At 45.7% G+C, this 24,688-nt stretch overlaps 1 protein-coding gene across 2 annotated transcripts in view; it reads left to right on the plus strand.

Moving 5' to 3' along the window:
- The window catches only part of MLXIPL (MLX interacting protein like), an 883,858-nt gene that overhangs the window by 366,118 nt on the left and 493,052 nt on the right, over window positions 1-24,688 (plus strand). For both annotated transcript variants that reach the window (XM_078679572.1, XM_078679571.1), the window contains one exon: window positions 21,100-21,189. In XM_078679572.1, coding sequence (XP_078535698.1) covers window positions 21,100-21,189 — 90 coding nt within the window. The remainder of the gene's footprint in view (window positions 1-21,099; window positions 21,190-24,688) is intronic.

A 24,688-nucleotide genomic window follows, 5' to 3' on the forward strand; every position in this document is an offset into this window, starting at 1 on the left:
GAAGACAGCGCAGAGCAAGGTTGAATATGTATACCACCTTAGAGAATACTAGAATCAAAAAGATTAATTAATCAACTGGTGTGACACCATTATAACCTCTGAATTCATTGCTAGATGATTCTTTCGTAACAAGTCATTAACTACCAGTTCTAAAATATAACGACTGCTACATCAGCATTGGTGACGTAAATCGTCTACCATTGCAGCAAATAAAGTATTTTGATTTTGTACTTTTGTTTTTGGATGTTGAGAAAAGGGGTTGCCATGTATTTAATGAATCAATAGTGTTATATATCATTTATTCCATATATTCCTTAAGTTATCTTGACGAAAGTTGCTTGATATGTTTGATATGAAAATAATAAATTACACAGATGTGTACACTTGCGATTTTTTTGCCTCAAGAGTTGAACTCACAGCTCTCAATATCACTAATGTGATCTTTCCAAGTATAGATCAGCTAAAATGTTGTATTTCCCTGTACAACGAGAAGGATATATTAATCACAACAGATGCTCCCAGATCCCAGACGTAAAGCAAAGCAAGAATGGCAGCCAATTTGAGGCCGTCTGCTAAGGAGATCGCAGAATGAGCAAAGAATTTTGATGGAAAATCTGGTCGTAGTGGAAGAATAGTAAATTAATTGTTTCAGCTTAATAATAATGAAACGAAGACATCAAATGGTACAGAAAATCATCCATGCCCTGGCTCCCTGCAGCTTTGAACACAAACATCACAGGTTCAGAAGATATGTTGCATATTTAGTAAGCATATAAGTGTAGCTAATCTGAACCTTTCGTGCATGGAGGCTCAATTCGCCAAGATGGAATTCTGGAAGTGAAGGGATTTAAAAATGTCTCCAGCAGACGTGGATGATGAGCCTTTTAAAAAACAAAAAATACATAATTAATATATTGAAATTGAAATTGAAAATCACAAATGTTGTGGAAAAAGCATTGATGGCCGCCTAGGGCAGATGTTGCAATTCTTGGTGTGCACAAATGTATCATAGGAGATGACGAGTCTGAACATCTCCAGTTTGTCAATTTTAGCTGTAAAGTTACCACACGGACTTGAAGGCGGGCATTTGCTGAAGCCAGTGATTATACCCTGCAGGTGTGAGTTTTGATAACCATGTTGTGGAAGTATGACAACGAAGGTATCCAGTTTCCCTGAGTGTTTAAATGATGCAATTTATTCAGGTGTATGACCCTCCTGTTCTAACCCCATTAATCCATGCACCATGTATGCTGTTGCTAATTCCAACCGGACTCAGTTCATAAGCAAGAACCTCAGCCGCGGCTCCGGGCAGACACAGTCCTGGCCCTTGTAACCACAATCTGACCCGTCCACATGTATGGCTTAGAGTCCCTGACAGGAGCTGGGTAATATTACCAAAACCATACACTATGGTTCTCTTTAAATGTAACCAGTGCTTAATTTGAGCAGGTGCTTTCAGGTGCTCAGCACCGGCACTTCTTTCACAGGGCCGGAGCTACGATTTCTGGTCCTGCAGGTTGTGGTCTCAATATTAATTGCCCAATTTAAAATAAAGAACTACATACCTATCATGGTGACAGGCTGGTATGTTTTCATAGGCAGGCATACATCTGTTCAGGCAGGCATGATTGTGTATCATCACTTTAGTGATGATGTTGTCACGCCGGTCATGAATCCAAGAAGTCATCATTAACGAATGGCTTGCATTCTATTCCCCGAGTCTGCTGCACCCTGCCACTGCCTGAGCCTAAGCCTCCCATTAGATAATTGTAGTGGGGGCCTGCAGCCCTGCATTGCTACTATCCTCAACGTATTTGATGTGGCTGTGGCCCACAGCAACTTTTTTGCGCTATGGAGTACCCGCAGTTTCCGTGCGCTGCATCCAAGCATGCTAATTGCTGAGTGTGCTTGAGCGCAGTAGGTGCAACAGCCATACTCACATCTCACAGGCATTGCAGCATTGCCGCTGGGGACAGTGATTGTGCTGTAGCAAGCAGGGTCACAGCAAGCTGAGCAGTGGATGCCTATGCTTTTTTTGAACATATTAATCAGTGTGGTCTGACTGGGTTTGTTGTAGGTCATGAGGCTGTTTGAGCACAGCAGGTCCTGTCACTGCTAGTGCTGCCTGTAATTAGTTTGGTCCAGTTATGATGACAGCATAACTGGACCAAACTAATTACAGGCAGCACTAGCAGTGACAGGACCTGCTGTGCTCAAACAGCCTCATGACCTACAACAAACCCAGTCAGACCACACTGATTAATATGTTAAAAAAAAGCATTTTCATTTGGTGTACATTTTGTTTTTGCACTCATCTGTCTGTCGGTGTAGGTAAAGTAGTAAAAAACATGTCTTAGGGGACAGACAGCAGAGCATGGTTACAGGATAGAGACTATGCGGGTGTTAAAAGTTGGGCACACCAGAGGTAGAAAGGGGCTGTAGCCTCCTTGGCAGCATTTTTAGCCCCGGCACTTCATTGTTTTACAAATTAAGCACTGAATGTAAACTATTTTGCAGTGTATCCCTCAAGGTAAATGTAAACTCTGTCACTGTGTCTGCTAATTCCATGCACCTGCGTTGAGAAGCAATTGAGCTTTGCAGTGTGCATGATACATGCAAGGCAGTCAAACAATCAAGAAATCATTAGTTGAAAATAAATGGTGTTAAAAACTATGGTGAGAGAGTGGCTGATTTCTATTCTGTATGTGGACGCAATGACATGAAAAGAATGCAGATGTTGTTTAACATGTTAATTGATCACACAGCAAGGCGTTTCTTCCTAAATTTAAGACTAAGATGGATTGTACACCAGCAGGGAGGACTCACTTACGAATATTACCTCTTCCATTTACGTAATCTGGGCATTCAAGATTTGGATCATGTATTCTTTATTTGTCTTATCAGAAATGTTATCATAAAAGGTTTTTTCCGATCTATATAAAGAAAAAAGTGAAATAGGCTGCGTGATTTGTGTTGCCGCTAGTATGTGACCTTAGTGCAGTGTTTTTTCTGCTGAATTTTGCCACCAGCACTGCAGCGCATAATCAAAAATGCAGTAAATGCAGTTGGCAAAATGCTACGGCTGGGTGGTAAGGTGGAGCAGGAAGTATGGAAGGGTGGGGCCACACCCATAAAAAACAATCATTGGGAAAGCTTATAGGTTTCATCTATGTGAGAGCTATTGGCTTTGCCAATGTCCTTTAGCCATGTTGTAGGCCAGTGTGTCAGCATGGCTAAAAGTTACTTTAAAAAAAAAAGCTATAAATGTGATTGAAAAAGCACCCTATGACGTGGGAAGATTAAAAAAAGACGCTTGTAGAGCTTTTTTTCAACAACTATTAGCCATGTTGCACAGCTGGCCCGCTGCACGACAACATGGCTAAAAGACATAGGCAACATAAATAGCTGTCACATAGGTATGACCTATTGGCAGTGCCAGTGCTTGTCTTTCTTTCTAGTATAACACAATTAAATTCTTCAACATCGTTTTGTTTTTGCCATTTCATTGAAAGGGCACTAGGCACCCTTCCACATATTCTATTATCTTTGCCTTGAAGGCAGAAACTAAAAAGCCTTGCATGTGCTTCTAACGATGGCTTCACAAAACAAACTCTTCTATAGATAATGGCAGATAATGGCTGTGTGATATCGCTTTTTTTCTTGTGGGTGGTGGGTAACACAGCCAATGGCGGGGTTGGGGGTGGAAGAGGAAGAAGCAACACGGACAAGGAGTAGTTGTGGGGGAAAGCAGCATGAACAGCTGAGGGGTGTGAAGGAAAAGAAGCAATTTTGACACCAGAGGTAGGAGGGGAAGAAACAACATGGGGTGGGAGGGGAAGAAGGAACAAGGATGCTAGGGAAAGAAGAAAAAATAAAAGTATTACTTTAACCATAGTGCGATCAGCACATAGGCCGCTGTATTATCTGAAACCATTATGTATAAGTAACCATATTTGTGTTCACAATTTGGCTGTAACATTTGAATGTAGGATTGTTCCTTCAAAATTATTTTTCTTTATTGCCAAACTATGTATTGCATATGCATTAAGAAATATACAAACTCAATAAAATGTTGTTTAAAAAAAACAACCCACAGCAGATGGACAGCAATGAAGCTAAAGCAATCTGTACTTAGTCCATGCTCCAACCGAAAGAAGAGGAAGTGAATCCGGCACGTGCTAGAAAATTAGAAGGCAGCAAATAAGAGTGGCAATTAAGCCAACAAGTGGTAAGAAATGGGCGGGCTGCAAGCTCCTCATTGCATACAATATACCTCGCGTAGCGAGAACGCATGCAGTGTATGCACTGTCACTGGCGAGATCTAAAAAAGCAAGACACAGTGGGGAGCAATGTATGGGGAAATAAATAAAAAGGGGGCCCATGGAAACACATGTGGCCGGGGAAAAAAGCCTGCCGCTCTTGCACAGGAAAACAGAAAAGCAGCAAAAACCAAAAAGGTAGGGGGAAGAGGGGCAGACAAAAAAGAGGAAAATCAAGGTGGAGCCAACACCCGCGAGGGCATCTGTGTTTGTCCCACAGTGAATTATTGATACCACGTACTGTAGCAGACTGATGACAAGTAATTAAAAATGTATACTGTTTTTTAATTTATATGATTATTTGATTGTCATTTTACATATATATTTTTTTTGTATCACATTCTTGATTCTGTGTGTTGTTGCCCTCCGTCTGTGGTCTGTAGTGTACTGTAAAAATGTCCAGACAAATTTACATGCATGGTAATATCCATGGGCAAGGATCGCAAGACTGTGTCTGTTAGATCTGGGGGTCTCTAATTGGCAGAGGTAAGCACCTTAGACCAAGTAGGGACCCTTGCTTCTAGTCAGGGTGAAGAATTACACAAAGTAGATAACCCCTGCTCACCCTCTAGGTAGCTTGGCATGAGCAGACAGGCTTATCTCTGAGGCAATGTGTATCATAAATGCACTTAACAAAAACAATGACACCCCATCCACCACAAACTGAGACCACACAGGTAAGTATATTTATAAAAATATATATCTTTATCTAGTTTCAGCAGGAAAATAAAGCAGTTGCACGATAATCACTTTTCCAAGAATATGTTGCACTTAATCTTAATGGGGGTACTTGTAAATAGGAAGTTCTTTATCAAATCAGTCTCAAGTCTCTTGTACTTCAGTATCAAAAACGAGTAATACTGACTTACTTCAAATGAGCTCTCAAAACGAGCAGTAAAAACAATGCCAGTCGACAAATTGACCAAAAGAATCAGCCCCTAACACCAGGGGCTCCAAGCTCTGCAAGCGCGCCTCAACGGGATGCTGGGGACTCCTTTTTCTCCGAACGGCACTGCCTCACACCCTTGATGGCCTCCGGCGCGCCGCGCCGAGCAGAGCACACTTGCTCTCAGCCCCGGCCGGTCTCAGGAGCCCTCCGCCCGCTCTCAGTCCTTCGGGGAGTGGCGGGGAGCTAGCTCGGCGCTCCGAGCAGAGACGGGCAGGCCGGGGGCTGGAGCACTTCGGGTGATTTCCTCGGCGAGGTCGGGTCACTCTTCCCCGGTCCCGGCGGTGATCACACAGCACTGCTTGAGGTCCCGATGACGGGGACCAATCCCGTCGCGGCGTTCGGCGCGAGCCTCCTTCCACACCTGGGAGTCAGCCAATGGCAGTGCGGCTCCCGGGACAGGCCAACGATGACGCTCCGATCCTCAGCCAATCACGGCACGGCAATAACAATGACGACGCGGCGCACGGGCCTATCCCGTCGCGGCGTTGCTGAGGGGGCTCGGCTCCTCCAGCCAATGGGGGCGCGGCGGCTCCGATCTTCGCCGCTGCAGCCTCCGTTCACGAACGGCGACTTTTCAGGGTATTTCTGGCCCCAGGCAGCGGCGGTGAACAGGCGGCAGATGAGGTTTGTTTGAGGGCGCAGGTCACGGAAAGACCGCCCTCTCGGCCGCACAATCGCTTTGGAGTAGGATACACGAGGGGAGGCACCACAGACCTCCGACCCTCGCTGGGAATGTGCCGATGAGCACACCGATCCCTACTCACGCTCAGCAGTTGAGCACCACACGCTCCAGGTCCAAAACAGCACGATCTGCACAGCGTCTTGGGTTTCTTTAAGAACCTTTTAACCCTGGGTTCCAGGAACAGGAGGCCAGCTCTTCTCAGGCCCTTGGAGATTCAGTGAAGACACAGCACACAGCAAAGTCTTTAAGTTCAAGCAGATGGGGGCACAGCACACAGCAAAGCCCTTCTTCTCCTCTCCTTCAGTGGGATAGCAGGGTAGGTCAGCCCTTTGAGCACACAGCAAGGCAATCTTCCTTCAGCCCTTTCAGCAGTCCTTCTTCCAGCAGAGGTTCCTCTTGATTGTAGAATCTACATTTTCTGTAGTCAGGGGTCCTTCTCTTATACCCCAAAAAGTCTTTGAAGTCCTATGAAGTCTTTGTGCAAGTGGGCCCTGAGCCCGGTCTAAACCAGTTCTGGGTGTTGCTGAGGCACTGGGGGTTTCCTGGCTTCCTTCTTCCTCTCAGTATCAGGGACAGAGGTGACAGTCGCCCAGCAGGGGGGTGGAGCCAGCATTGTGGTCAGGCAGGCACAGCCCTGTCACTATCAGGTGTGATCTCCTCCCACTTCCCTGGCAGCAGATGCTGCCTTTCATCCACGGGCTGACTCAGACAACCTCCTGAGGGCTCTGCAGCCCCTGTCACACTCAGGCCAGACAGTCAATCCACAAACAGGCCCAGGCACACAGAAAGGTTAGACAAGAGAACAGCCACTTTCTAAAAGTACTATTCTCAAACACAGAATTTAAAAACAACCCTTCCTAAAAGATGTGTTATTAAATTCTGAGTTCAGGGATATCAATCACTTATGTCCCATCTTGTACCTATGAGAAGATAGGCTGGTATCCAATGGGACCAGCCTCCCCCATGTTATTCTATGGAGCAAGATAACCTTACAGCAGTGAGCACACAAAATGGCTGCTGCTCACTACCAGAGCATGTGACCTGCACTAGTACATGCTCTACCTTACCCATACACTGCACCCTGCCCAGGGGGGTACCTTGAGCCTTCCATAGGGGTGACTGATGTGCACAGACAGGGAAGGGTTAGGCCCAGCCAGTGGGGACACTGGCCAGGCGGACATGGCAGTCCACTGACTGCACAAAGGCCCTGCGCTGGAAGGCCTGAGACACCATTTTAGGGCTACTCATGTGGGTGGCGCAATCTGCGCTGCAGGCCCACTAGTAGCATCTGTCATCACCAGCCCTGGCACACACAGTGCACTTTACTAGGGACTTCATGGTGATACAAATATGCCAATCAGGTATTCCCAATCAATATGACAATTTACATAGGGAGCACTTACACTCTGGCACTGATCAGCAGTGGCAGAGTGTCCAAAGCATCTAAACCAGCAAAAACGAAATCCAGCACAGCATCAAAAATACAGTATACAGAGGCAAAAAGATGGGGGAAAACCACGCCAAGGGTGTCAGGTCTAACACGTGTCCCCTCCAGCTGAAAGTGGGGAGAACTACCCAACCTCTTGGGAGTCCTCATCACGCGGACGAATCTGGACAGACCATCAGCATTGGCGTGTTCTGTACCAGGGCGGTGCTCCACCGTAAAGTCCATCCCCTGTAGGGAAATGGACCCCCTCAACAGTTTTGGATTCTCACCCCTCATCTGCATTAACCATCTGAGGGGCCTGTGGTCGGTCTGAACACGGAAGTGAGTCCCAAACAGGTAGGGCCTCAGCTTCTTCAGAGCCCAGACCACAGCGAAAGCTTCTCTTTCAATAGTGCTCCATTTCTGTTCCCTGGGGAGTAGCCTCCTGCTAATGAAAGCCACTGGTTGGTCTCCGCCCTCATCATTGATTTGTGAGAGTACTGCTCCCACGCCTTGCTCTGAAGCGTCAGTTTGCACAATGAACTCACTGGAAAAGTCAGGTGCCTTAAGCACCGGTGCTGTGCACATGGCAGCTTTGAGGGTGTCAAAAGCAGTTTGACAGGCCTTAGTCCAATTCACTTTCCTGGGCTGATTTCTAGATGTCAGCTCTGTCAAAGGGGCCACAATGGTGCCATAACCTTTGACAAACCGTCTGTAATACCCGGTGAGACCTAGAAAGGCTCTCACCTCAGTCTGAGTCTTGGGGTGCTGCCAAGCCAGAATGGTATCAATCTTTGCCTGTAGGGGCGCCACCTGGCCGCTCCCCACCTGGTGTCCCAAGTACACCACAGATCCCTGCCCTATCTGGCATTTACTGGCCTTGATAGTAAGGCCTGCCCTCTGCAGAGCCTTCAACACTGCGCAGAGGTGTTGCAGGTGTTCCTCCCAAGTGGAGCTGAACACAGCAATGTCATCCAGGTATGCTGCGCTGAAATCCTCCAGCCCGGCTAATACCTGGTTGACTAGTCTCTGGAACGTGGCAGGGGCATTTTTCAACCCAAAGGGCATGACACGGAACTGGAAGTGCCCCTCTGGCGTTGAAAATGCTGACCTCTCCTTGGCCCCCTCAGTTAAGGCAATCTGCTAGTACCCTGAAGTCAAATCAAAGGTGCTCAGGTACTGGGCAGCTCCCAACTGATCCACCATCTCATCAGCTCTGGGGATGGGGTGCGCGTCAGTCTTGGTGACCTCATTGAGCCCACGGTAATCCACGCAAAACCGGAGTTCTGGGGGGCCACCGGGGGTAGCAGCTTTCTTAGGCACTAAGACCACTTGGCTAGCCCAGGGGCTGCTGGAGGGCTCAATAACCCCTGGTGCCAGCATCTTGGAAACTTCTTCCTTGATGCTAGCTCTGACCTTGTCAGCCACCCTGTAAAACTTCTGTTTCACAGGCAGACTATCTCCAGTGTCCACATCGTGGACGCACCATTTGGTGACACCTGGGGTCAGGGAGAACAGGGGGGCGAACTGACCCAAGACTTGGCGACAGTCCTTTTGCTGCTCTGGGGTCAGGGTGGGTGAGAGTATCACACCATCTACTGACCCATCTTGCTCCTTGGTTGCCAGGAGGTCAGGGAGAGGATCACTATCCTCCTCCCCTCCAGCATCTGTAGCCATGAGCATAGTCACTTCGGACCTCTCAAAGTGGGGTTTGAGGCGGTTCACATGCAGCACTCTCAGGGGCTGCCTGGGAGTCTTCAGGTTAACCAAGTAGGTAACCTCGCTCTTGCGCTCCACCACCTTATATTGCCCGGTCCATTTGTCACGGAGCGCACAAGGCTCCACCGGCGCCATCACCCACACTTTCTGACCAGGGTGGAACTCAACCAGAGAAGTGTTCTGGTCATACCATCTCTTCATTTCCTCCTGGCTAGCCTCCAGGTTCTCTTGAGCGAGCTTCTTGAAGCGCTTGGTCTGGTTGCGAATGGCCAGCACATAGCTGAACACATCCTGAGGGGTTTTCCCACGGGATTTCTCCCACCCCTCCTTCACCAGAGTGAGAGGCCCTCTGACAGGGTGGCCATACAGCAACTCAAAGGGACTGAACCCTAAGGATTTCTGAGGCACCTCCCTGTAGGCAAACAACAGGCATGGTAACAAGACGTCCCATTTCCTTCCAGGCCCATAATCATGCCCTTCAATGTGCGGTTGAATCTTTCAACCAACCCATTTCCTTGAGGGTGGTAAGGAGTGGTGAATTTGTATGTCACCCCAAACTCCTCCCAGAGGGACTTCATGTACTTAGAAATGAAGTTTGTCCCTCTGTCAGAGACCACCTCTCTGGGGAACCCCACACGGGAAAAGATTCCCATCAAGGCACGGCCCACCACGGGGGCTGTGACTGTCCTGAGCGGGATGGCTTCCGGGTACTGAGTGGCATGGTCCACCAAGACCAGGATAAACCTGTTGCCTAAGGCTGTCTTGGGGTCCAGGGGCCCCACGATGTCAATGCCCACACGCTCAAAAGGGGTGCTCACCACAGGAAAGGGTTGGAAGGGTGCCACGCTCTTGCCACTGGCCTGACAAGTCTGGCAAGACTTACAAAAGGCAGAGACGTGCTTCTTCATCTGGGGCCAGTAGAAATGAGTGACAAGCCTGTGATAGGTCTTGTCTTGCCCCAGATGTCCTGCGAGAGGCACGTCATGAGCCAGACCCAGTAGGAAGTTCCTGAAGCGCTCGGGTACTACCAGCACGCGGGCTGCACCGGGCTCAGCGAACTTAGGCTCACTATAAAGTAAGTCATCCTCCCAGTAGATCAAATGTTCCTTGGATCCCAGGCCTGCTGCCTGGTCTGCAGCCTGCTGCCGCACACCAATGAGAGAAGGGCACTCCTTCTGACCTGGCAGAATTCCTCCATGGAGGGACCACCATCTTGCTGCCACTGGGACAGCTCAGGCAATTCCCCCAGTTCGGCCACCTGCTCCCCTGTAGGTTCCAGGGCATCCCCCTCGGGGTCTGCTTCCTCCTGGACCGTGGGAACGGTGGGGGCTGGTTTCCCGCGCCCTCTACCCCTTCCTCTCTTGGCAGGTCCCTGGGCCATTGTTCCAGGCTCCAGTTCTGCTAATCCGCCCTCTCTGGCTGTCATTGCACGGGTGGACACACAGATCCATGCAGGCAAACCCAACATTTCCAAGTGAGTCCTGTGCTCCACCTCTTTCCATGGAGAGCTCTCCAGGTCATTACCTAATAGACAATCTACAGGCAAGGCATCACTTACAACAACCTCCAAAATACCGGAGACTCCTCCCCATTCAAATGAAACATTTGCCACTCGGCAGAAGCGCACTGAACTGTCAGATGCCACCACAGGTCGGAGTACCTTGGGAATGATTTGCTCTTCAGACACCCACTGACACCTGACAGATGTCACGCTGGCCCCTGTGTCTCTCAGAGCCTCTATTTCCTGTCCATTGATGGTCACCTTCTGCCCGTATTTCCTAGTGTTTTGGGGCAGCAAGGTTTCTTGGGCCATCTCTTGGTCTCCTAAAGAGACAAGGGTCATCACTGCTAACCCCTCCTCCCCACTGGAAATCAAACCCCCTCCCAAAACTACACTGGCTAACGCCGGAGTGGGAGCACCAGTGGGTGCTGAGTTCTTCTTTGGACATTTGGGAGCAATGTGCCCCACCTCCCTACATGCATAGCAAGTAGGCGGGGACCTGTTGTCCTGCTTGCCCTTATGGGGCCCGGACTTCTTAGACTTGGGGGGTTGAGACTCCTTCTCCTGGGAACTATTTTGGGGCCCTTTAGAAGACTCCTTTTGATTACCCGTGTCCCCCCCACTCTTCTGCTGGGGACCCTGTCCACCTTTGGCTGGGGTACTTACCACCACCTTGTGGACCCTGGTGCTAGTCCAGCGGTCTGCCTCTTTAGCAAGCTCACTGGGATCAGTTAACTTGCTGTCTAAAACATGCTGGCGCAGCTCTGGAACACATAAACTACTCAAGTGCTCCCAACTAATCAAGTGACACAACCCCAGATAATCAGTAACTTTGCTGCCCTTTATCCAACCTTCCAGTGCACGCGTGTACATACTCACACACTCCACCCAAGTACTTGAATCAAGCTTCTTGAAGTTCCTAAACTTCTGGCGGTACTGTTCTGGAGTGAGCCCATACCTGAGGCACAAAGCCTCCTTCATAGCGGGGTAGGATAAAGTACCTGCTGCTTCTAAGGGTGCTAAGACATCCCTCCCAGAGGCCTCAAAATGCTTCCACAAACCTGCCCCCCAATTCTTCTCAGGCACTTCATTCATCTTTAAGGCAAGTTCATACGATCTAAACCACGCATAAATATCCTCACCCCTCTGATAATTCTGTACCAGATCTTTTGGTATGTATACTTTACCCGCCTGTACTGGTTGTGCCCTGCCACCATTAGAACCGGACTCCACCTGTTTGGATTTAATGTCCAGCTCCCTCATGCTCAACTCATGAGCTAACTGGAGTTTCTTCTCCTCCAAAGCGAGAGCATTTCTTCTCTCCTCCGCCTCTTTCTCAGTTTCAAGGCGCAGTCTCCTCTCTTCTGCTTGGGCTTTGAGTTTAAAAAGCTCAATCTCATGGGCCCTAGCTCTCCTGATTATCCTCCAGCTCCTCTGGAGAGATGATCCTACTGGAGTGGTTGCTGCCAACCCTAGACGCTGTCCTCCTCACTGGCAAATCACTGGATACAAAAGCATTCTCCTGTGTGCCTCCCTCTCCAATAACAACTTCTGTATCACCATGTTTGGCCTCCCACCAGGCCCTCAGAGCTTTCTGTAGCTCTTCCTTGTTTGCGCTGCCCGTCACTGGGCATCCAAGCTGTTTGCAGAATTGCTTCCGTTGCTCCTTTTTGTAGTTGAACAACTCCTGAATTTCAAATTCCAATTCTACTCTCACGCTTGCTGCTTTCTGAGACATGATGCTTCCTAACCTTTTCAACAAAAGGGTTTCACCAAAAAGAAAAAATCTTGCGCAACCTGCGCTGCTAAACTAGACTAGTGATGTACAAGAAATCACTGCAGGTCAAGTGCAATTATTAGTTCAAAATCCGCACCGCTGTCCAACAATGTTAGATCTGGGGGTCTCTAATTGGCAGAGGTAAGCACCTTAGACCAAGTAGGGACCCTTCTTTCTAGTCAGGGTGAAGAATTACACAAAGTAGATAACCCCTGCTCACCCTCTAGGTAGTTTGGCACGAGCAGAAAGGCTTATCTCTGAGGCAATGTGTATCATAAATGCAAACAAAGACCCCCCCATCCACCACAAACTGAGACCACACAGGTAAGTATATTAATAAAAATATATATCTTTATCTAGTTTCAGCAGGAAAATAAAGCAGTTGCACGATAATCACTTTTCCAAGAATATGTTGCACTTAATCTTAATGGGGGTACTTGTAAATAGGAAGTTCTTTATCAAATCAGTCTCAAGTCTCTTGTACTTCAGTATCAAAAACGAGTAATACTGACTTACTTCAAATGAGCTCTCAAAACGAGCAGTAAAAACAATGCCAGTCGACAAATTGACCAAAAGAATCAGCCCCTAACACCAGGGGTTCCAAGCGCTGCAAGCGCGCCTCACCGGGATGCTGGGGACTCCTTTTTCTCCGAACGGCACTGCCGCACACCCTTGATGGCCTCCGGCGCGCCGCGCCGAGTAGAGCACACTTGTTCTCAGCCCCGGCCGGTCTCAGGAGCCCTCCGCCCGCTCTCAGTCCTTCAGGGAGCGGCGGGGAGCTAGCTCGGCGCTCCGAGCAGAGACGGGCAGGCCGGGGGCTGGAGCACTTCGGGAATTCCCTCGGCGAGGTCGGGTCACTCTTCCCCGGTCCCGGCGGTGATCACACAGCACTGCTTGAGGTCCCGATGACGGGGACCAATCCCGTCGCGGCGTTCGGCGCGAGCCTCCTTCCACACCCGGGAGTCAGCCAATGGCAGTGCGGCTCCCGGGACAGGCCAACGATGACGCTCCGCTCCTCAGCCAATCACGGCACGGCAATAACAATGACGCGGCGGCGCACGGGCCTATCCCGTCGCGGCGTTGCTGAGGGGGCTCGGCTCCTCCAGCCAATGGGGGCGCGGCGGCTCCGATCTTCGCCGCTGCAGCCTCCGTTCACGAACGGCGACTTTTCAGGGTATTTCTGGCCCCGGGCAGCGGCGGTGAACAGGCGGCAGATGAGGTTTGAGGGCGCAGGTCACGGAAAGACCGCCCTCTCGGCCGCACAATCGCTTTGGAGTAGGATACACGAGGGGAGGCACCACAGACCTCCGACCCTCGCTGGGAATGTGCCGATGAGCACACCGATCCCTACTCACGCTCAGCAGTTGAGCACCACACGCTCCAGGTCCAAAACAGCACGATCTGCACAGCGTCTTGGGTTTCTTTAGGAACCTTTTAACCCTGGGTTCCAGGAACAGGAGGCCAGCTCTTCTCAGGCCCTTGGAGATTCAGTGAAGACACAGCACACAGCAAAGTCTTTAAGTTCAAGCAGATGGGGGCACAGCACACAGCAAAGCCCTTCTTCTCCTCTCCTTCAGTGGGATAGCAGGGTAGGTCAGCCCTTTGAGCACACAGCAAGGCAATCTTCCTTCAGCCCTTTCAGCAGTCCTTCTTCCAGCAGAAGTTCCTCTTGATTGTAGAATCTAAATTTTCTGTAGTCAGGGGTCCTTCTCTTATACCCCAAAAAGTCTTTGAAGTCCTTTGAAGTCTTTGTGCAAGTGGGCCCTGAGCCCGGTCTAAACCAGTTCTGGGTGTTGCTGAGGCACTGGGGGTTTCCTGGCTTCCTTCTTCCTCTCAGTATCAGGGACAGAGGTGACAGTCGCCCAGCAGGGGGGTGGAGCCAGCATTGTGGTCAGGCAGGCACAGCCCTGTCACTATCAGGTGTGATCTCCTCCCACTTCCCTGGCAGCAGATGCTGCCTTTCATCCATGGGCTCACTCAGACAACCTCCTGGGGGCTCTGCAGCCCCTGTCACACTCAGGCCAGACAGTCAATCCACAAACAGGTCCAGGCACACAGAAAGGTTAGACAAGAGAACAGCCACTTTCTAAAAGTACTATTCTCAAACACAGAATTTAAAAACAACCCTTCCAAAAAGATGTGTTATTAAATTCTGAGTTCAGGGATATCAATCACTTATGTCCCATCTTGTTCCTATGAGAAGATATTGAGAAAATGGACTGCACCCTTCAAAGTAAATACACAATTTGTGATAGATGATGTCTCAACATTAGTTACAAAAAAATATATTTAACATAGTCATGATTGTTTTCCCAATGTATATATAAACAAGAGACTTCACATTTTCAATTTTCTTTCTTTTATTCAGTTTTTCATTTTCTTTAAGATATTCGCTGATAGCCTTTGGGCCATTGTATTTAAAAGTTTTGATTTTATTGCAGCCAAATTTACATATTGAGCAATTCCCACAAATGTGGAAACCCTCCGGTTTCTCTGGCCACCAAGTGGACGCATTTTTCTTCTTCACTGGTTTGATGTAACTAGGGCAAATGCGACTTTTTATTGTGGAACCTTTCTTGTACACAACTCTAGGTCGTGTTGACACTCTATCCTTTGGTATGGTATCTGACTGTAACAGGTGCCAATGTTTCCGAAGTATGTTGTAAACATGGCTGCTGTATATACCATATTCAGTCACAAAGATACACCGGTTATTGAAATCTGTTTCTCTTTTTTTAGGCTGACTAATCAGGGTATCTGCTCTACGCTTCTTCCTCATTTTGTCCTCCGCAGTTTTGACTAGGTTTGAATCATAGCCTCTTTTTTTGAAATCATGAGCTACTTTATTCAGACCTTTCTCAAAGTTCGGCTCTTCACTGCAATTGCGGCGTACACGTACCATCTCTCCAAAGGGGATTGCAGCAATTGTAGTTTTTGGATGGCATCTCGCCGCATGCAGAACACTATTGCTTGAGGTGGGTTTTTTATAGATATCACTGTGAATTATGCCATTTTTTGCATATAGCCTTAAATCAAGAAAGACAATTTCTTGTTTAGAGCTTGCCATTGTCAGTTGAATATTGCGTTCATTGGAATTGAGGAAGTCAAAATACTGGTGGAGCTTGTCCTCACTTCCCGTCCAAATTAAAAAGACATCGTCAATATAACGAACATAGAAAAGGATATATTCAATCCATTCCTTTGCGCCACGGCCCCAGGCATGCTCCCTCTCATACAGTCCCATAAAAAGGTTTGCATAGGATGGAGCAAACCTGGAGCCCATGGCTGTACCACGTTTTTGTATATACCATGTGTCCTCATGCAAAAATACATTTTGGGTCAGAATCAGCTCAGACATGCTAAGTAGCATGTTGCTATGTTCCAAATGGCATGCATTACGTTGGTATAAATAATGCCTCAATGACCGTAGACCATCCTCCAAACCAATACAGGTGTAGAGACTGGCCACGTCCATTGTCACAAACATAAAATTGTCATGCTCCCATGTTACATCCTCCAGTTTGCACAAAAGTTCTTTGCTGTCTTTTAGGTAAGATGGTAAGTTTTGAACTAACGGTTGCAGAAAAGAGTCAACGTATTCTGCCATGTGCTCTGTCGGTCCCCCATTTCCCGATATGATCGGTCTACCTGGGGGAAAGACACCGCCCTTATGTACTTTAGGCAGTGCATAGATGCACGGATACCGTGAATTGTTTGCCATAAGATATTTGGACTCAGAATCCGAAATAAGACCAGATTCCTTCCATTCCACTAGTCTCATATTGATGTTACTTTCAACTAATTTGATAGGATTGGAGTGTAATTTAGTGTAGCAGTCAATCTCTGATAGTTGTCTGTCTAGTTCACCCATATAGTCCTTTCTGTCCATTATGACTATATTTCCTCCCTTGTCCGCCTCACGTATGACAAGGGAGGAGTCACTACGTATGGAATTCAGAAAGAGTCTTTCGGTTTTAGTAATGTTCTGTGGATGCCTACATTTAGACATGCCGAAATGGGTATCCTCTAATTTGTATAGATCGCTAGTCACATGATTAGAGAAATCCTCAATGGCACTATGTGTGTTGCCAGGTGGTACAAATTTAGATCTATGTTTGAGGCCACTTTCAACAGTTGTATCCTCACACACATCCAATCTCCGAGCAAATTCTACTAAATCTCCTATGTCGTCCTGACCATCCAAGGTAGCAATCAGATGTGAAGTATCTATCTCAGAGATGGTAAAATCAGAACGACAAGTATTAAGATTGTTGGATAATGGAGCCGTGGGGTGTTCAGCAAAGAACTTTTTTAGTTTTAAATTTCGTGTGAAGCGAAACAAGTCAAGATGTACATTGTCAAATTCTTGTTTATTAGAAATGCAAAAATTCAAACCTTTAAAGCTTTTAGATGATAAATTGATTACATGTAAATGTAATCAATTTATCATCTAAAAGCTTTAATGCCCATGAGAATGCTATTTTGTGTAAAGGTTTGAATTTTTGCATTTCTAATAAACAAGAATTTGACAATGTACATCTTGACTTGTTTCGCTTCACACGAAATTTAAAACTAAAAAAGTTCTTTGCTGAACATCCCAAGGCTCCATTATCCAACAATCTTAATACTTGTCGTTCTGATTTTACCATCTCTGAGATAGATACTTCACATCTGATTGCTACCTTGGATGGTCAGGACGACATAGGAGATTTAGTAGAATTTGCTCGGAGATTGGATGTGTGTGAGGATACAACTGTTGAAAGTGGCCTCAAACATAGATCTAAATTTGTACCACCTGGCAACACATATAGTGCCATTGAGGATTTCTCTAATCATGTGACTAGCGATCTATACAAATTAGAGGATACCCATTACGGCATGTCTAAATGTAGGCATCCACAGAACATTACTAAAACCGAAAGACTCTTTCTGAATTCCATACGTAGTGACTCCTCCCTTGTCATACGTGAGGCGGACAAGGGAGGAAATATAGTCATAATGGACAGAAAGGACTATATGGGTGAACTAGACAGACAACTATCAGAGATTGACTGCTACACTAAATTACACTCCAATCCTATCAAATTAGTTGAAAGTAACATCAATATGAGACTAGTGGAATGGAAGGAATCTGGTCTTATTTCGGATTCTGAGTCCAAATATCTTATGGCAAACAATTCACGGTATCCGTGCATCTATGCACTGCCTAAAGTACATAAGGGCGGTGTCTTTCCCCCAGGTAGACCGATCATATCGGGAAATGGGGGACCGACAGAGCACATGGCAGAATACGTTGACTCTTTTCTGCAACCGTTAGTTCAAAACTTACCATCTTACCTAAAAGACAGCAAAGAACTTTTGTGCAAACTGGAGGATGTAACATGGGAGCATGACAATTTTATGTTTGTGACAATGGACGTGGCCAGTCTCTACACCTGTATTGGTTTGGAGGATGGTCTACGGTCATTGAGGCATTATTTATACCAACGTAATGCATGCCATTTGGAACATAGCAACATGCTACTTAGCATGTCTGAGCTGATTCTGACCCAAAATGTATTTTTGCATGAGGACACATGGTATATACAAAAACGTGGTACAGCCATGGGCTCCAGGTTTGCTCCATCCTATGCAAACCTTTTTATGGGACTGTATGAGAGGGAGCATGCCTGGGGCCGTGGCGCAAAGGAATGGATTGAATATATCCTTTTCTATGTTCGTTATATTGACGATGTCTTTTTAATTTGGACGGGAAGTGAGGACAAGCTCCACCAGTATTTTGACTTCCTTAATTCCAATGAACGCAATATTCAACTGACAATGGCAAGCTCTAAACAAGAAATTGTCTTTCTTGATTTAAGGCTATATGCAAAAAATGGCATAATTCACAGTGATATCTATAAAAAACCCACCTCATGCAATAGTGTTCTGCATGCGGCGAGCTGCCATCCAAAAACTACAATTGCTGCAATCCCCTTTGGAGAGATGGTACGTGTACGCCGCAATTGCAGTGAAGAGCCGAACTTTGAGAAAGGTCTGAATAAAGTAGCTCATGATTTAAAAAAAAGAGGCTATGATTCAAACCTAGTCAAAACTGCGGAGGACAAAATAAGGAAGAAGCGTAGAGCAGATACCCTGATTAGTCAGCCTAAAAAAAGAGAAACAGATTTTAATAACCGGTGTATCTTTGTGACTGAATATGGTATATACAGCAGCCATGTTTACAACATACTTCGGAAACATTGGCACCTGTTACAGTCAGATACCATACCAAAGGATATAGTGTCAACACGACCTAGAGTTGTGTACAAGAAAGGTTCCACAATAAAAAGTCGCATTTGCCCTAGTTACATCAAACCAGTGAAGAAGAAAAATGCGTCCACTTGGTGGCCAGAGAAACCGGAGGGTTTCCACATTTGTGGGAATTGCTCAATATGTAAATTTGGCTGCAATAAAATCAAAACTTTTAAATACAATGGCCCAAAGGCTATCAGCGAATATCTTAAAGAAAATGAAAAACTGAATAAAAGAAAGAAAATTGAAAATTTGAAGTCTCTTGTTTATATATACATTGGGAAAACAATCATGACTATGTTAAATATATTTTTTTGTAACTAATGTTGAGACATCATCTATCACAAATTGTGTATTTACTTTGAAGGGTGCTGTCCATTTTTTCAAAGTCTAGTGAATTAAGGAAGTGGGTGTCCCTCATCTTTCTTGTTGGGTCTGTATAGGGATTACATGCCCGGTTCTAGCACCTTCATTCTTTGGACTTAGATATGGTATTTAAATAGTGGTGCAAACGTCTTTGCCTTAATCCCTAAAAAATTCCTTCTTTCCTATGAGAAGATAGGCTGGTATCCAATGGGACCAGCCTCCCCCATGTTATTCTATGGAGCAAGATAACCTTACAGCAGTGAGCACACAAAATGGCTGCTGCTCACTACCAGAGCATGTGACCTGCTCTAGTACATGCTCTACCTTACCCATACACTGCATCCTACCCAGGGGGGGTACCTTGAGCCTTCCATAGGGGTGACTGATGTGCACAGACAGGGAAGGGTTAGGCCCTGCCAGTGGGGACACTGGCCAGGCGGACATGGCAGTCCACTGACTGCACACAGGCCCTGCGCTGGCAGGCCTGAGACACCATTTTAGGGCTACTCATGTGGGTGGCGCAATCTGCGCTGCAGGCCCACTAGTAGCATCTGTCATCACCAGCCCTGGCACACACAGTGCACTTTACTAGGGACTTCATGGTGATACAAATATGCCAATCAGGTATTCCCAATCAATATGACAATTTACATAGGGAGCACTTACACTCTGGCACTGATCAGCAGTGGCAGAGTGTCCAAAGCATCTAAACCAGCAAAAACGAAATCCAGCACAGCATCAAAAATACAGTAGACAGAGGCAAAAAGATGGGGGAAAACCACGCCAAGGGTGTCACGTCTAACAGTGTCCAAGTACCGCTATATTGTGTAGCGGGTCCTGTTGCCTCGTTCGTAACACTTTATGGCATGCCATGATCTCATGGCACGATATCCAGCAGACCAGATATTGAGAGGTGAAGATGAAGCTCGAGGCAAGTTTGACATATGTGAGGGGAATTGCATAGTACAAGCACCCACCTTCTACAATTATGTCAATTTTGTCCACGATTCTGTACCAACTTGGAGTCACAATAGTGCAATGCACATCGCACATATGTGGTATGGGTACGTCAGAGTATTGAGATTGAGAAAGAGGCAGAAGGGACGCTAAAGAGCAGAGGATAACGGCAATACAGCCCTATGACCTGTCATGCCAGTGGTGTTTGCAGGGCCCGAGTCAATGTTATCCCAGCTCCACACAACTCAAGCATCTCGTCTATGTTTAACAAAAAACATATCTGCCAGGAAAAGAGAACACAACATCTGTCACCATCGTCTGATATAAACCGGACAGGATTGACTCAAAAAGTTTAAATACATTTTGCAGCATGAGTTTGGGGCACTAAATATGTGCTAGAACTGGTGAATAATGCCCTGTTTGGATCTTTGTTCTGATGACCATGAGTAGGTATACACACATTTGTCTATAGACACTGGATCTAATGGTAAGAGGCAACATTTTATGAAGCATGAAAACCTCACTGGATAAACCAGGCAATTAGCAAATGAATATCTCTTTTGTATGGACTCCCTTTAGAGAGAGCTACATTTGGAGTGAGCAGCGAAGGTAAAGTTAGAACACTGTATCCAGTGAGATACTGCAGGAAAGTGTCTGAAATGTAGTCCGCCTGAATGATGAGTCCATCCTCTCATTGTGCTGCATTTAACAGAGTTTGTGAATATTTCGTGGCGGATTTGTGATATTTTAATGTACAAAGGAAGGCTCAATATTTTTTAGAATCATTTATGGTGATTACTGGGACCATATCTTGAATGCATGCAACACCTACATTTGTATGTTGTGGCATTTAATGAGGTCTATATTAGGTATTTTCTCTACCAAGTGTGCTAAAAAAATGCACAGCTCTTGCGGCCAGTCTTACTCTGCTATCATGTTCTCTGATTTGGAAGAAAAAATCTGTACACATTTCTTTGTGCTTAGAAGCATCTCCCTTGATTTTACTCCGATTTTATGTTTCCTACTTCAGACAAACACACGTCTTTCCACATGAGAGCCAGAATCTTTGTGTAAACCGTATGCTTACACCTTGTTTCTTGATTTCATAGGCTGTGGTATTGGAGGGTAACTACTGGAAGCGCAGAATTGAAGTGGTCATGAAAGAATATCACCGCTGGAGAATTTACTACAAGAAACGGGTTAGTAGTTCACTTTATTTCCCTTCCTTATTCTTTAATAGTGGTTGATGTGGTGAGAACTCATCATCCTCCTGGTAGCCTCTCTTGCTGACCTGTCTTTTAGAATCCCTAGTTGGGGCCATTCTTACTCATCGAATCTTCCTAGTTCTCATTACACTCTTTATTAAAATACAGACAGAAATTATGTTAGGGCTTTTGTGTTACAAAAGGCCTCGAGACACTCACATTTTGTATGCCCTGCAATGCTACAGCCATTTCAGTTTCCACTCTTGGAACATGAACACTCGTCTTTACTTTAGGCCTTTCCCCAGCTCATTACCTTTCATATTCAACCTCACAAAGGTTATTTGAAGGTTGTGTTTGAGGTCTGCTTTTCGCCTGTGGTTTCTCTGTAACGGGTTTATTTCCATTATTTGTATCAGTTTTTCCTTCGGGTTTGATTCTTTTCTTTCTATCTTCTACCACAGTTATGTAATAAGTTACTCACCTTTCTTTCAAGATCATATGGTTCTGCTCCCAAAGAAGTGCTCCCCATGTGGCTGGAATATCGAGGAAAGAGGGCAATGGAAGCGTGAAGGTATTAATTTACAGGTGGCCGAAAATGGGGCATTCACCAAAAATCAGCATTTTCCCTGTCTTCCCACCTTGTGATTTTGCCACTTGAATCACTTCGGGTTCAGTTGGCTCGGCCATCTGAAAAACTTTGGGGGCCAGCCAGCTGTAGCAGGACCCCTGACTTCACCTAAATGCCCAAATATCCTCCATGCATTGGGACAATTAATTTTCTGTTCCTATGAAAACAAAAGAATTGCTGTTCCGGCTTCCCTGACACAGTTATTCAGCTGGCATGGTTGTTTTAGTGAGATTGCCTATGATAAAAAATCTCTACCATATCTTTGAGATCTCTAAGTATCGTGAGATGGTCTCTGACGGGTGGGCAAAACTAGTGCGTGTGCCACCCTAGCCTAATGGAAACCATCCCACTATACTTTAAATTAGGTTCTGAGGTTTTATTCACTTTCTCTAAACCACAGTATTGATGGGAGACTTGAACAAGAAAGTTGCAAGATTTCCAGGCTCTACCTTGGTTTGCAGGTTGTAAATTTAAGCATGGCCTACAGTAGACATGGCCTCTTTCATGATACTGTCAGAGGTCAGTCTTTCAATAGGCTGGTGCATTTTCAGGTATACAACGTTTATAACTCAACTTTTACAACGCACTACCATTACAACGAAACTTTTACAACGCAAAGTCCATTACAACGCATACATTTACAACGCATGTTTTTACAACGCAGATACTTTTACAACGCATAACATTACAACGTAAATATTGGTAAGTATATAATTATATTTAAAATATTATAGGTTTGGGTTTTTGGGTAAAGGGGTATTTTTAGGGTTCAGGGCTAGGTTTGGGTTTTTGGGTAAAGGGGTATTTTTAGGGTTCAGGGCCAGGTTTGGGTTTTTGGGTAAAGGGGTATTTTTAGGGTTCAGGGACAGGTTTGGGTTTTTGGGTAAAGGGGTAATTTTAGGGTTCAGGGCTAGGTTTGGGTTTTTGGGTAAAGGGGTATTTTTAGGGTTCAGGGCTAGGTTTGGGTTTTTGGGTAAAGGGGTATTTTTAGGGTTCAGGGCCAGGTTTGGGTTTTTGGGTAAAGGGGTATTTTTAGGGTTCAGGGCCAGGTTGGGGTTTTTGGGTAAAGGGGTATTTTTAGGGTTCAGGGCTAGGTTTGGGTTTTTGGGTAAAGGGGTATTTTTAGGGTTCAGGGCCAGGTTTGGGTTTTTGGGTAAAGGGGTATTTTTAGGGTTCAGGGCTAGGTTTGGGTTTTTGGGTAAAAGGGTATTTTTAGGGTTCAGGGCTATGTTTGGGTTTTTGGATAAAGGGGTATTTTTAGGGTTCAGGGCTAGGTTTGGGTTTTGGGGTACAGGGGTACAGGGTAAAAATAAAGTAAAATTAAATTTAAATTAAATTAATTAAATTAAATTAAATTAAATTTAATCAATTTACATTAAAAAAATTATTATATACTTACCAATACTTACGTTGTAATGGTATGCGTTGTAAAGGTATCTGCGTTGTAAAAACATGCGTTGTAAATGTATGCGTTGTAATGGTTTTTGCGTTGTAAAAGTTTAGTTGTAAAAGTAGGCATTGTAAAAGTATGCGTTGTAACGTCATACATCCGCATTTTCAGCGTATAGCATGACTTTCCTCTACTATCACCTTATGGTGAGTCCCCATCTGAAGCATTTAGTAGTAGTCATTCAGATGTGGTCTTTTCTGCTTCCCTGCTCATTGATCGCCCCTCCCCTTGAGAATCCCCTCGCCAGTTTAAAAGGAAGGCTGACCATTACTTCTTATGTTTCACTACCTCAGCCGCTTGCACAGACTATCTATTAATACTGAATGTTTTATCAAAATTTTGATCTTACCCTGACCTAGGCTCCATGAACTCTTTATACACACTAAGGCTGAATCGGCATTTCTTTTCCAGCCTGGATGCTCCTAATACGAAAGCGCTTATCTTTAGCTGGTAAAGGGAAAATGCAATGTTTGAATCTGAACGATAATTAGAAAACTCACCACGATGCAAGGTGGTGTTGTTGGAAATGCAAGATATATTCAAGAAGCTCAATACTGTAGCTGTTATAAAATTATAATCCATAAATTCAATGGGGACTGGAGCCATAAACATGATGGGTTTTTAAGAAAATAGCTATGGCACGGTTTCCAGGGTATCCAATCATCTTTTGTGATACCTGTCAGAGGTCAGTCTTTCAATAGGCTGGTGCATTTTCAGGTATACAACGTTTATAACGCAACTTTTACAACGCACTACCATTACAACGAAACTTTTACAACGCAAAGTCCATTACAACGCATACATTTACAACGCATGTTTTTACAACGCAGATACTTTTACAACGCATAACATTACAACGTAAGTATTGGTAAGTATATAATTATATTTAAAATATTATAGGTTTGGGTTTTTGGGTAAAGGGGTATTATTAGGGTTCAGGGCTAGGTTTGGGTTTTTGGGTAAAGGGGTATTTTTAGGGTTCAGGGCTAGTTTTGGGTTTTTGGGTAAAGGGGTATTTTTAGGGTTCAGGGCCAGGTTTGGGTTTTTGGGTAAAGGGGTAATTTTAGGGTTCAGGGCTAGGTTTGGGTTTTTGGGTAAAGGGGTATTTTTAGGGTTCAGGGCTAGGTTTGGGTTTTTGGGTAAAGGGGTATTTTTAGGGTTCAGGGCCAGGTTTGGGTTTTTGGGTAAAGGGGTATTTTTAGGGTTCAGGGCCAGGTTGGGGTTTTTGGGTAAAGGGGTATTTTTAGGGTTCAGGGCCAGGTTTGGGTTTTTGGGTAAAGGGGTATTTTTAGGGTTCAGGGCTAGGTTTGGGTTTTTGGGTAAAAGGGTATTTTTAGGGTTCAGGGCTATGTTTGGGTTTTTGGGTAAAGGGGTATTTTTAGGGTTCAGGGCTAGGTTTGGGTTTTGGGGTACAG

Source organism: Lissotriton helveticus, chromosome 3_1 (genome assembly GCF_964261635.1).
Source record: "Lissotriton helveticus chromosome 3_1, aLisHel1.1, whole genome shotgun sequence".
NCBI lineage: Eukaryota > Metazoa > Chordata > Amphibia > Caudata > Salamandridae > Lissotriton > Lissotriton helveticus.